General features: G+C 33.9%; 2 protein-coding genes across 2 annotated transcripts; both read right to left on the reverse strand.

Annotated features, from left to right (window-relative positions):
- Positions 1–3269: 3269 nt before the first annotated feature.
- LOC134251426 (small ribosomal subunit protein mS23-like) lies at positions 3270–6453 on the reverse strand. Its single transcript, XM_062733834.1, has 5 exons — positions 6382–6453; positions 5468–5635; positions 5079–5150; positions 4229–4487; positions 3270–3532 (listed from the first exon to the last, which is right to left on the reverse strand). The coding sequence occupies exons 1-5, from the start codon at positions 6423–6425 to the stop codon at positions 3428–3430; spliced, it is 648 nt and encodes a 215-aa protein (XP_062589818.1). The 5' UTR covers positions 6426–6453; the 3' UTR covers positions 3270–3427.
- A 1507-nt stretch (positions 6454–7960) lies between these two features.
- On the reverse strand, positions 7961–10130 carry LOC134251434 (uncharacterized). The gene is made up of 5 exons (XM_062733841.1): positions 10011–10130; positions 8990–9154; positions 8662–8841; positions 8389–8530; positions 7961–8235 (listed from the first exon to the last, which is right to left on the reverse strand). The coding sequence occupies exons 1-5, from the start codon at positions 10128–10130 to the stop codon at positions 8120–8122; spliced, it is 723 nt and encodes a 240-aa protein (XP_062589825.1). The 3' UTR covers positions 7961–8119.
- Between the last annotated feature and the right edge of the window lie 3228 nt (positions 10131–13358).

Below are 13358 nucleotides of genomic sequence, written 5' to 3' on the forward strand. Positions count from 1 at the left end.
CAAATGCCTCACTAAATTTTTAGAGTTTTTTGAAAAGTGAAAAAGTTTTACGTGGTACTTATGTGTGTCTTCGTGCTAAATCAATATTTTCAACTTTTATTTCCATTTCTGTCAATCCTTCATCTCAATAGGTGCCTCATTTTCATTTAGAGCACATGTAAAATTTAATTCAAAATGTTTATTTTGTAAATTATTTGATTATTTAACACCCCATCTAAGAATTTCTCATTCATATTTAAACGCTTGCCGATGGAGGGCTGCAAGTTTTAAATCGGTACTGGGCTTCCAGGATCACTGAAGATGATTGAACGGTGAGGGGTCTTTTTTGTGCCATCACTTACTGTGACATAGGATCTCGGATTTTACGGTCTCATCCGAAGAACCTGTCTCTACATCCCGCAGTGGGATTCGAACCCGTGATGGAAGGATCAATTCCTTAGTCTGCGACTTTTGAGCATACGCTCTATCCACTGCGCCATGCGGGCGACGAATCAAAACGTAAAAACTCTAAGATTATTTTTTTTATTTTCTAATACCCAGGTTTCAGGACCTCCCTCCCCTTCGAAACATCAATCACAGGTCATGCCCCGTCTGAGACTAGGAATGCCCAGCACCCTTGCCTCACTAAAAATTTGAGCCTAGTTACGGCCTTGATTTACCTTGGCTTGCCATAATTATATTAGAGATGTGATGTAACTTAGATGTGGATATAGATGGGAGCTTTGTACCCTAGCCTCTATTTTTTTCACTTTTTTAAAAAACTCCTGCATTAATATTACCTTCTACTCTCACTTTTCTTATCAACTTCTTTCTTCTTCTACGAGTTTATGAATGAATTCTCAAAGCTTTATATAGCCAGGGCTATACTTATCCAAACAGGGGTGAACAGGATTACGGAATGTTCCATTAGTCCGAGTCATACCAGTGTTTGAAAGGATAGGCCCATTGTTCTAGTCACTTATTCATTACACTATAATTCCCATGGGTACTCAGGGACGTAGCAACAGAGGGGTTAGGGGGGCCTGCCCCCCCCCCCACTTTTTTTGCCAACAATACTTTTACTATTGAAAATGATCATTGAAAGGCTGGTAGCCCCCCCCCCCCCCCACACACACACACACTTTATATTAAAGTAAAGTAAAACGAAGGAAATATAGTATTTTAAGTTTAAAAATGGATATTGAAAGAAATTGCTAGTGAAAAAAGTTTGCATCTAGCCCCCCCCCCCCCCTCCACGAAATAGGATTTTCGACTTTGGGCAATTTTCCTTTTTTTTTTTTGCTTGTCAGCTTTTTCAGGTAAGTAAAAAAAAAAATTCTGTGGCTGGCCCCCCACTTTCAAAACCGATGCTGCGTGCCTGGTACCAGTTGCGTTACAATGACCTTGTCTTCAAATACAATCATTTATATATCATTGAGTATATCACTGAGTCAAATGCTGACTGACGTTTTTCATACTAATTGTTAGGCCATACTTAATTTTCTCCGTTACTTCCAGATCATGACAAGGCGCACACGGCGGATGTGACCGCTCGGCGGGGGGATGCTCACTCCTCCAAGGCACCTGATTTTTGGGAGGTCCGTGTTTGCTCTGTTCCTATTTTGTATTGTTTTATGGACTTTTGAGCTTGAATAATGTTCGTTGTCTCAATATATTTCATCAAGTTAATTAAGAGCGATTCCTGTAGCGTAATGTAGCAGCGTACATGTAATAGTGATCTCGATATTTAAAACATTTTTTGAATGCACAATGAAAATAAATTTTTGGTATTTGAAAAGTGAAAAATAATAATACTTAAAATATGAAGATGAAAGTTCAATAACCTGATGTTTTCGACTTTGTACCAAAGAATTTTTTTTAAAAATATAAAACAATAAACTTCAATATGACAAATTTCATGTCATGATTTCACCCAATATTTGCTTTCATTAAATTCTTTTCATGCGTTAAATGAGAAAACAAATTAATTTTATGATTTTCAAAAGAATTTTGATATACATGTATATTCATGTAGTTAACATGCCTGAAATATTTAGGATTTGATTCGTCAGGTTTTCACAACCTATCAAAACAAATACTCATATAAAAAATAAAATATGTAATCTGTCAACTACATACCTTCTTCAAGTACATGTAAATTAAATTTATACAATTCAGCAAAGATCGTAATATAAATGAAACCAAGGCCGTTAGATATTCGTTAAACGGACACATAAAAAAGAGACAAGTGTTAAAACATATGCTAGCTCATTTGTTATAATATATTCATTGAATAAAATTAATATTTTCACAAGTTTTATTCTCACTGTGTGCAGAATCACAAAGAACCAAAAATTCTATGTTTTTCTTGGTTTGAAATTAAAAAAAAATATTTCCCTGGTGAGAGAGGGATTTTAGAAATATATATTCATATTTATAGTGCCAAGGTCATCTGAACATAATACCGTAAATCTGGAAATATTTGCTGTAGATAAATTTTAAGCAAATTTGCGATTTCATTGCATTCGCAAAAATATTTTTCTTAAAAATAAATTACCAATAAGAAAATGTAAACAAAACAGTGGTCATTCGCAAAATTTTGAAACGTAAAAATTAATCAACAGCATTTTGACCCGAATTCGCAAAATAAAATCGACGTAAAAATTTTCAGATTTACAGTATGCGATTTTTTATTTATTCATTTTGATAAATAACTTCACTTAATACCTGTATGAGTTTGGGTATACCGTTGTAAACTCACACATTCTTGACATCATAAATTTCCCTATATTTTCAGATGGCATTTTTTTTTTATAGTTCTGCAATATTAATGGGTCGATTTTGGATGAGGGATGTGCATGGCCATTGACCCAGAAATTTACTTTATCGATGGAACTCTCGCCAACATTTCAATTCATTAAGCAATAGTATGAAAATCTTTAAAATGATGTCATTCATAATTACAAGTATATGTGCGATATGTGTAAGTTGCAGAATTTTATCTCCACTGGTATCAAATTAAAAATTTTAGTGATGCATTCCATTTGCCTCACTTGTCTCAGCTCTGTTTGAAATAATGATACCCCAACAATAAACCAGGCTGTGGATATAAATACGACTGAAATATCCTAAGAAAGACAACCATTGCAGAACATTTAGGACGATTTGTTTTCAACCAAAACGAGATTTGCCTTTTCTTTCATTTCCTTTTTGTATACATGTATAGTGATTACGTAAAAACAAATATCAAATATAATGCGGTTTTTTTAACCAGTAAGATCACTTTTTACATGGTAATGTTTTCAATAAGCGAAAAAGATACTTTTTCATTTTGTGTATAAATGAATTTTCAGGTAAACTAGAAGTTTTCTAAAAATATATGTCATTATACAAACACAACCAAACACTATGATTTTTTTGAATATTTTTTTAATGTGTTAGACTTCCATCATAACTTCTCTATTTGATCCCAAGTCCCTACAATGGCCTCAGAGCGATATGGTTTCTTTGGTCTTTTAAGTTCCCTCATCTGAATGCTTTCTCTTTGTTTCAACTATAAGAAAACAATTTTTAAAAAATAGCATTAAAATCCTGCTCTCAATATTCCAAAAATTCTTGAATATACAAAACATCTTTATTCTTTTTGATGAGATTCCCACAATTGAGTCAATACAGTAAAGCTTGGCTTTAAAGAACTCTGTTGTAGGGAAATTTCTGTTATAAGAACTTTTTTTTAAGCAAGGCAAGTTTTTCTATCTTTTATGTTCTTTAAAATGGATGAAGAAATTATGTCATAATGAAGTAATGTTTAGGAGTTCTAGTGACTTCCCTGTAAGTGAATTTAACCACTCCATAAACTTAAGAATTTTTAATTTATATGTATATCAAAAATGGTAATTAAATTAATTATAAGCGATACACTTGAAAAAACAAAACTTTCAATTTTATGAGAAAAGGATCAATATAAAAATACTTTTCTGCATAAATTGCCAGTTTTACATTAAAGACCTAGTTTAATGACCATAAACAAGGTAAATTTCATCAGTTGTTGATTGCACAATATATAGAATTAATCTTGTATATGGTGCTTCTAAAATTTCTATGTTTAAAAAAAAAATGATACCCAATGGGAATATTTTACCAGGAAAGTTTTATCTTGGCTCAAGTTATAAACCCTTAAATATGAATTCCCTGTTAACAGTACTATAAAAGTTTATAAATATTATACACATAATTACTAAACATGTACCTTTCTTTGTCGTCGAAGATCTTCCTCTTTCATTCTGAGATTGTGATCATGAGCAAAAACTTTTAGAATTTTCTCAAAACTAACATCAGATTCTGAGGGGCCTCTCCCTCTTTCCTCTGCTGAAGATTTTAGTCTCTCCTCTAATGAATTTTCTCCATTGTCCTCTAATGAATTGTCTTCTTTTGGACTAGACTCTGTTGATTCTTCTGACTGCTGTTTTAACATTGAGCTCTTTTTGGCTATATAACATTTTGCAAATCTGAAAGTTTAAAAAGATAATTTTATATGTTCCACATACATGTACTGTAAACCAACTTTTATTATTTTTGGTAACTTTTGGGCAACTTCATCCATGATCTGTCAGTTTGAAATCTATCTACTAAAAAATTTTTGCAATCAAGGAATTATTCTTTATTAATACACAGTTAAAATTAGAAAGTTTAGAGGAGAAATTTTCCAAAGTAAAAGAATGGTTAAATTGTAAAGAATATATGAAAGTTCAATGCTTTACAGTAACCTGGCAGTGACATTAAATAAAAACATTAAAATTAAAATATATTTTTGTTCTATTTAATCTATTTCTCTTTTATTTCAAAATAAATTTCATTCAAAATACTGTGAAATCACAAATTTAATTTTAATTTTCGTTGTTTTCGAGGTATGACGAGACCCACGAATTTATGTCCAACATGAAATGTCAAATATTACATACATAAGTACAAATCAATTCTTGATCCACGAAATCAAATCCCCATTAACCAAGAAATTTTCCTCAAACCACGAAAATTTGACCCCACAAAAATATGTGATTTTACAGTATATGAGAAAGTTGTACATAACTCAGACTTACTTTTGACTCAGGGTGTCTACATTGCTCTCTAAATTCACAACCTCTGGGGTGCTATATTCATCATAAAATTTTCTGGAAGAAACCACAGCATGCAAAAGGAATTAAAAAACCTCCATAAAAAAAATCATCTCTGTAAAGCCTTGATTTTCTAAATCTACTCAAAATTTTCATTTCTTAACTGTTACTTCTTTACCGCATACTTTAATATAAGATTTCATTGCAAAGATTTTGATAAATCAACTAAAGAAAAGAATGGGAGTTAAATGACTTCACCATCATTTGATGACATGGCAAAACTTTCCATGGAGTTAAGCAAATTGATCAATATCAATTACATTCTGTATATACTATATATATTTGATAAATATCATGGTTTTATTTGTATTTACATTCTAATTAAGTCTTCAGGATAATTAATTCTTTTAATTCTGCTGGATATATCTGGCTCTTTCCTTTCAGCATCAAATGTGTCTAATGGAGGAAAAGCTTCATAAACATTATACCAAATGGGAATCTTTTCTCTCCTCAAAGCACCTGATCTTATAAGTCCTTGTGTTCTGTAAAGAAAAAGAAATGTATTTAATTGGTAATATATCCTCAGGAATGTTTCAGTTACTGCAGAACTTAACATCTCATTATATGTAACTGCAATCTCTGATACATGCATACCACATCAAAAGACAAGTGAACCCACCCACCTAGAAAAAAATAATTACTCTTGAAATAATTGATATATTTTGTCAAACAATTTATTATTCATAATTTATTGAGATGACACATTCCACATGATAAAATATCATTCATTCAAATTCTTGAAAGTACTATGGTGATCAGATAATATGGCAATTCTGAGGCCGGTTCAACAGAGCGAGCGCTCACGAACATTTCTGTTGGAGGTATAAGTAATTTCTCTGAGCGCTCGCGAATATTAGCTCTGTTGAACAGACCTCTGCAGGTCTGGAACTGGTTTGAATTCCCTCTATCCTCATTTTTATTTTGTGACCTATACATAGGATGTGTTACCTGCAATAATGTAGCCCTCGCTCCTTTTTTTGGGGGGGAGGGGGGGGTTATCAGAAAAAAAAATGGAGAGGGCTACATTATTGCCAGCCAAGGATGAGCTATATTTGCCTATGATTTGAACTGGTGTGATCAATTTTGGACAACTTAATTTTAACTTATGAACCAAACACTGTGATACAGAGTGATAGATCAATCATAATTTTTAACAAAATATTTTTTCTTTCTCTCAGAATTTTTCAACTTTGATTTTTTTTTCAAATGTATAAAAGAAATTGAGTACCTTTTGTATATAGTTCCTAGAAATTGTCCTCGAGAAGATGCCATGTTTTTAAACTGGTGTTTCTGTTTAAAGCAAGGGCACCAGTTTTTTTTAAAGTAACTTGTACTTCATCCATTTCGAGTTAGAATTCCCGATTGTTTCTAAATGCAAAATAACTTACAACTATCATATTTTAGGTCCTATATTTTACGCCTAAAACTTTTTTTTTTGTTTATTTTTTATAAAATTTGATAGCCAATAACTGCATAGCATAAATTTTATCGTGCACCAGTTCACGGGCACTGGAAGTTTAACCATCACGGCCCGGATATGGGACAGTAACTTTTAAGCTCACCTGAGATGAAAAATCAAGTGAACTTTTCTGACCACCCGTTGTCCGTCCGTCTCCCCCGGGAGTAGGGCGGGGCCACAATAGGGAATCTGAGTTTTACATTGATATACTGTGATAAATATGGGGAAAATCTTCAAAAATCTCCCCAAGAACCACTTGGCCTAAAAGCTGAAACTTATGTGGAAGCACCCTGGGGTAGTGTATATTTTAGATTGTCCAAATCATGACCCCTGGGGGTAGGGTCTGGTCACAGTTGGTATCACAAGGGGGGGGGAGGGGGAATCTGGTAAAGAACAGCATGGCCAAAGTTACTCAGGTAAGGGATGTTACATATGTAATTGCCCCTGGGCCTCTTGTTATTAATCTACATGTAAAGGTATGGAACATATATTTTTTATGTCCCCGTAATCGCAGTTTCGGGGGTTATATTATAATGGTTTTTGCCTTGTCCGTCCGTCTGTCTGTCTAGATGTCTGTCCGCGAAAAAACTCTAACATACCTTGCCCATTACTTTCGACTGGGTGGGACTATGGCTTTCATATTCCACAGGTGTATTCCTTATCCTTATGACAATACCTTTCATTTGATACCAACAACTTTGACCTTGACCCTGGAGTTTGACCTACTTTTTAAAGGCTATAACCTTGGCAATAATTTTTGAACGGTTAGGGCTAGGGATTCCATACTTCACAAATATTATCTTTGTGACAGGACCTTTCTTTAGAAAATAACAACCTTGACTCGACCCTTTGACCTTGACCCCGGAGTTTGATCTACATTTTAAAAAACGTTAACTTTGGCCATAACTTTTGACCAGGTGGTGCTAGGGTTTTATATTTCACATTTGTATTTTTTGTGAGAAGGCCTTACTTTGGGTGCTAACATGTTTGATTTGCATTTGAGAAAATTTAACCTGAATTCGCTACGTTGCCATACAGGGGCTTCAGTTTTTCATAAACACACCCTGTTTTAAATGCGAAAATCATGGGACATGTAATTTTTTTTTTAATATATGAGATTTTTTTGTATTGGTCCAATCATTGTGTTAAAATTTGCCTAAATAGGGGGGGGGGGGGGGGCTCAGTGAATAATGCACTCCCCAGGTAGCTTAATTATCACATTGACCTCAAAAACAGCAATAATTGTCTAATATATATAATTCAGATTCCCATTTTCGTTTAATAATGTTTTATTGTATAAACGTATGAAAACATATCGGGTTTACTAATATGTGATATACATTTCCTTAACCCATTGTAACATTCATTTCAGTTATTTTCTGTACAAGATATATTAAATAATGAGCGAGTCAATAATAGTTACATGTTTCATATATCAAACAAAGCATTATTATTTGTAGTATAAATGTACAAGGATTTCCGAGAACCTGCGATGAGTTTTTGGATATTAAGCAAGTATTCCTGATTCCAGTTTGATTTCATAAGGAACGGAAGTCAGGGGCTGGAGAGGGTCCACTTGTCCCATCACTACGTACTTGTCCATCTCCTCTGTCACAGACGAGTCTAAAAATAATAGGTGACCGTTATAAATCAAAGAATTCCATACCAGTACAAAAAAAATTCGACAAAGTAAAATTCAAACCGTGTGAAACGAAACGAAGCTCCAAAGAGCTCTTTTACTTTTTGTTTTGGGTGATGATTGAACTTTTTACCCACCTGCAACTAAAGAAAAGGCCATTCCACGGGCCATGGCTGTACGACAGAATCGGTCGATAATACCATTTGAACCCAGGTCCGTCACTTTGTTGGACTGCCTGGCCACAAAGGTTTTCAGATTGCCAGTCGGTATTGGTCCTGCCTGAAACCAATGATAAGAAACTTAAAATAACGGTAAAATAATTTGATGTTTTACACATATTCATTATCTCTTGTTGATGGCTTGAATTTCAACTTGAATTGAACTTAAATTAAATGATACGAAATGATTACCCAAGAAATGGAAGATCGGAGCTCAAGTTCCTGAGAGAAATCAAAGAGACTGGTTGGTGCGTCCAGTATGAAACACAAATGTTTCTTATTGGCCCAGAATGCCCTGTTCCGTTTATTTTTCTCCAGGGTTTCGCTCGTGATTCCTGGCTCGCTGACCTCTACACGGATTGCTTGTTTGTCCTGTTAAAAGATTTGGCTTATATATTTCATCATGTCAAATAATACGCATCGCCAAAACTTAAACATATTAAGGGAGTAAATCGTAATTGACCACATCTTCTCATCGGTGTAATTAATATACATGTATCCAAGAACGTGAAGGACCTACCGCTCCAAAGTCGATCATGGAGAAGCTCTGGTCGTATCCGGCGGCAGTAAGGGAGCGGTCCTTGGACATCAGAAAGCCCACTTTGTTGTTGTTGGAGACGAAGCCTCGCTCGTTCACAACACTGCCATCAGCCAGGGACGTGTTCCAAGAGGCCTTGGTCACATCCTTCAAAGAGAACCAGAGTGAGGTTAAAGAGGACAGCCTCTTTCTCAAACTTATGTTCCAGTTAACTTGAAAGCTTAACGGTCTTCGAAGTATAGATAATCGGATGATGCAGATTATTTATAATTCATTGTAGGTTCCTTTGATGTACCAAATTTTGCTTTTTTTTAAACACGTTATGGTTATTAGATTTTTTAACGAAAGCTTAACGCTTTCTTGACCGATCGAAAAACTGCAACTTAGAATTAAAAGATAAGAAAATATGCATGTAAATAGGGATTAAAACATTGACCATGACCATTGAAAAGTGAGAGCCGGTGACTGTCCGGTCTTACAAAGTAGTCTCAACTATCAGATGACTATTTTGAGCCTGACAGGAAATAATTTTAAACAAAATTGCAATTAGGGAGAACTTTACGTTAATCGCTCTCCTCTTTTGGGGTAAGCTGATACTTCCTTTTCTAGGTAGTAACCTTTGAAGAATTAAGTTCGAAAAATATATAGAAAACAATGTAATTCTTAAAATGATACTAGTATTTGCTATTGCATCAAAACAGAATACAGAAATGCATTTAAAAAGCTAATAAAAATCTCTTTTCATCATAGAGATTTTTTAAAAAAAAATTATTTAGTTGGCTTTTGCAATGCCATGTTTTTAAATTCATTGCATCTGCATGCGCACAAAACGTTAATAATTTAGAATTAGACTACTAGTATATTGTCTTGGATATTTTCCCCTTTAATAAACATGAAGCGATTTTATTCTTTCATTGATTGATTTATTTATCACTTTTAGTTATTTATTTGAGCCGACAAGAAAATTAATTAATTTTTCTGTCATCATGATCACAATACCTACCGACCAGTCCTTGTTCTCTTTATTCTGTCCTCGTCTCCTACCCCAGCGTCTTTTGTTGCCCTGCCCCGACACACAGTATACCAACAAACAAACCAAGGAGAGTACAACTAAAGTTCTCATTTTCTGTGAAGAGTGCTACTTACTATAAGCGATATCAGAGATACTAACGACTAAGTGGGTAAGCCTTGGTTTTTATCGGCCTGTAGCTTGAGGCTTGGTCAGTAATGACGATAGCAGCTTACACGAGTCATCATGTTACGAGCAAAAAAACACTGATGTTACATACAGCAATGACCAATCAATGGCCATGCACACCCACCCATGGGACTTCCAAAACAAATTGATAAGGATATACCCATAAAATTTGTTCAAAGTTATATTTCAGTGTCTTGTATAAAACAAAAAAGTATTGTGTAAAAAGAAATGAGTATTCAAAATTTCAATATGTATATGTTTTTGTTTTCGATTTGTAAAGAAAATACATGTATAAGAGAAATAGCGAACAAACGATTAATACAATGCCTTTACATTTTTCTGTCTGGTTGGAGCCTTAACTTGTATATGCAGCTGCATTTCATTCAGTTCTATAGTACAAATTTATATTTAATAATTTATGTTGAATCCTTTTTATGCATCAATCTTGTTCTCTTACACTAGTGTAGATTTTCGGACTAGAACACATTGTTCTTGCAATCCTATATCGGATAAAAAAAAGGGGTACCTGTAAAGTGCGAAACGAAATAGAAACGAAACGAAACGAAACGAACTGAAACGAAACGAAATCTGCCGAAACGAAACGAAATCTACCGAAACGAAACGAAACCTACCGAAACGAAACGAAATCAAGACGAAACGAAACGAAATCAAAAACGAAACCTGCCGAAACGAAACGAAACAAAACTATCAAAATGTTTTTTTTTTCTTTTCAAATCAAGGTACATGTATATAATTATATATGTGTAACTGCATGTGGACTTTATTTTTTATTTCAAACAGAATTTATATATTCATGCACTTGATAATATAAAATTTAATTACCGATAAATTATGCTCCCTTCTCAGTCTAATGATGTGTTTATATGTTTGCCAGCTGAAAATATGCACGAGCGTACTATGCATGTGCAATTTCAATATGTGAGTATTTTCTAATTTTTAAATCTTACTCTTATTTTCAGTCCTTATTTATCTAGATACAACATATCTATCAAAATTGATGTGTTACATGTACGTAAAGGCTCGTTTATGTACGGTTGTTCAATTATACATGTAACTCCAACCGGCTACGTCCTATTTTTCTCGAGGTAATTTTCGAGGAAGAATTTGCAATAAAGAGGCTCGACCAGAGACGTCTAAAACGATTTAACTGACAAGAATAAAGTCTCTCGAAGCGAACAATGTCATCTTTAAGTAGGTAAATTATTCAATAAGATATTAAAAAAAATATGACATAGGCGTCGGAACAAAACTTATTAGCACTTTTTTTGCAAAGATATATATAATATACGCATTGAAAATTGGGGTTTACCTTTTTTACCCCCCCCCCCCCACACACTTTCAATTGCCTTCCGACGCCTATGTATGAGCTTGAAGCGAAACAATTGCCTGTGGTGCTTGAACTATATAAATTTCATATGAAGTAAAAGTAGACCATATAAACATTCTGAAAGTTTCGTTTCGGCAGGTTTCGTTTTGATTTCGTTTCGTTTCGTCTTGATTTCGTTTCGTTTCGGTAGATTTCGTTTCGTTTCGGCAGATTTCGTTTCGTTTCAGTTCGTTTCGTTTCGTTTCGTTTCTATTTCGTTTCGCACTTTACAGGTACCCAAAAAAAAGTTCAGTAATATAATATACCCAGTAAGGCAGCAGTGAGGAATTCTATGATTGTTATTTTCGTCTAGAACAACATGGGTCACTTGGTGTGAGTCAGTTCACGGATTACTAGACATATATCAACACATTAACACACATATGATACAGAATAATAATTTTCACAAAAAAAAGTTCAATAATACAATATACCCAGTAAGGCAGCAGTGAGGAATTCTATGATTGTTATTTTCATCTAGAACAACATGGGTCACTTGGTGTGAGTCAGTTCACCAATCAAGCTTCAAGCATTGCGATAGTTCGCGTAACTCACGGAAGAATCGCTGTTGTTACCGTCTATTAGAAGGTAACCTGACAAACAACAACAACCCGAAACCCCAAGGAGAAAAAAATAACTATAAAAGTACCTGCCGAACAATAAACCACAAATATATCTAGTAATATCTATGATTATTGTCTTTATTCGTAAATTGTATTAGTTTATTTATTGGAAACAAAACTTATTAGCCTCTTTAAAAGTAATAGCAAAAGCTTAATATCAGAATATATTTTGTTTTTGTGTTTCAGGATCACAGTAATAATTATGTAATTAATTTATGCATGTATACATTATGTTTTAAAGTGGTGTGATTGGTTCTACCTTGGTTTTTATGTAAATTTCTTGCATCTGGTAGTGACATTTATAGATCTAAATATTGTCCAATCATTCTCTGATAAATATCTTAAATACTCAGGGTAACATTAATTATTCCATGTTGACATGTTTCCTGGCATTGTATAACAGTACCCTTTATATAGCTATAAATGCCTATAACCAGTCGTCATTTACATATGTCACAGGTAGATTTGTGGCCACCTTGTAGCTGGGGCTCGTCTAAGCCTAATAAGTATATATATATGATATCGGGACTAGTGTTGCTCCAAGACATAGGACTTTATAATTAGAAGGTTATTAGCAGACAATATTCTTGTATTCATTTGAAGCAAAAAACTGAATTGTCTACGAATGTTCCGTAAAATCGAACATGACAGACAGAAATGGTAGGGTGGGTGTGACCTATGGATATGAGATGCTTATTCTTTTATGTCACCTGATCTTATCTTCGATGTTTCTATATGTCCACGTTTTTTCTATTCCCCGATGTGTATAGATGGACTTTGACCACGATTACTGATTGGTTTTCTAAAATTAACAGCATCTATTTTTCTGTGTGTAAATTGAAGTATAATGAACGATGGGTTGATCAGAATATATTAAAAAAAAAATTATGGTCAAAGTTAAAGCTTACGTGATGAAGCCATTTTATTGTTTGCTGACATAACGTCAAAGTGAATCGGAAGAGACTCTATAGTATGAACGATGTCCTTGACTACACCTACATCTAGGCGCATTGTTTAAAAGATTCCATCACATTCACACTTGCATAAATGTGGACAAGTATTGTATACTTTAACTTTTCAATCAATTTTCAATGTATATATTTATCCCACTGTGGGACGTGGAGACTGTCCTTCGAAAGAGAC

Source organism: Saccostrea cucullata, unplaced genomic scaffold, assembly GCF_032062105.1.
Source record: "Saccostrea cucullata isolate Sc308-1 unplaced genomic scaffold, CSIRO_AGI_Scuc_v1 ctg65, whole genome shotgun sequence".
Taxonomy (NCBI): domain Eukaryota; kingdom Metazoa; phylum Mollusca; class Bivalvia; order Ostreida; family Ostreidae; genus Saccostrea; species Saccostrea cuccullata.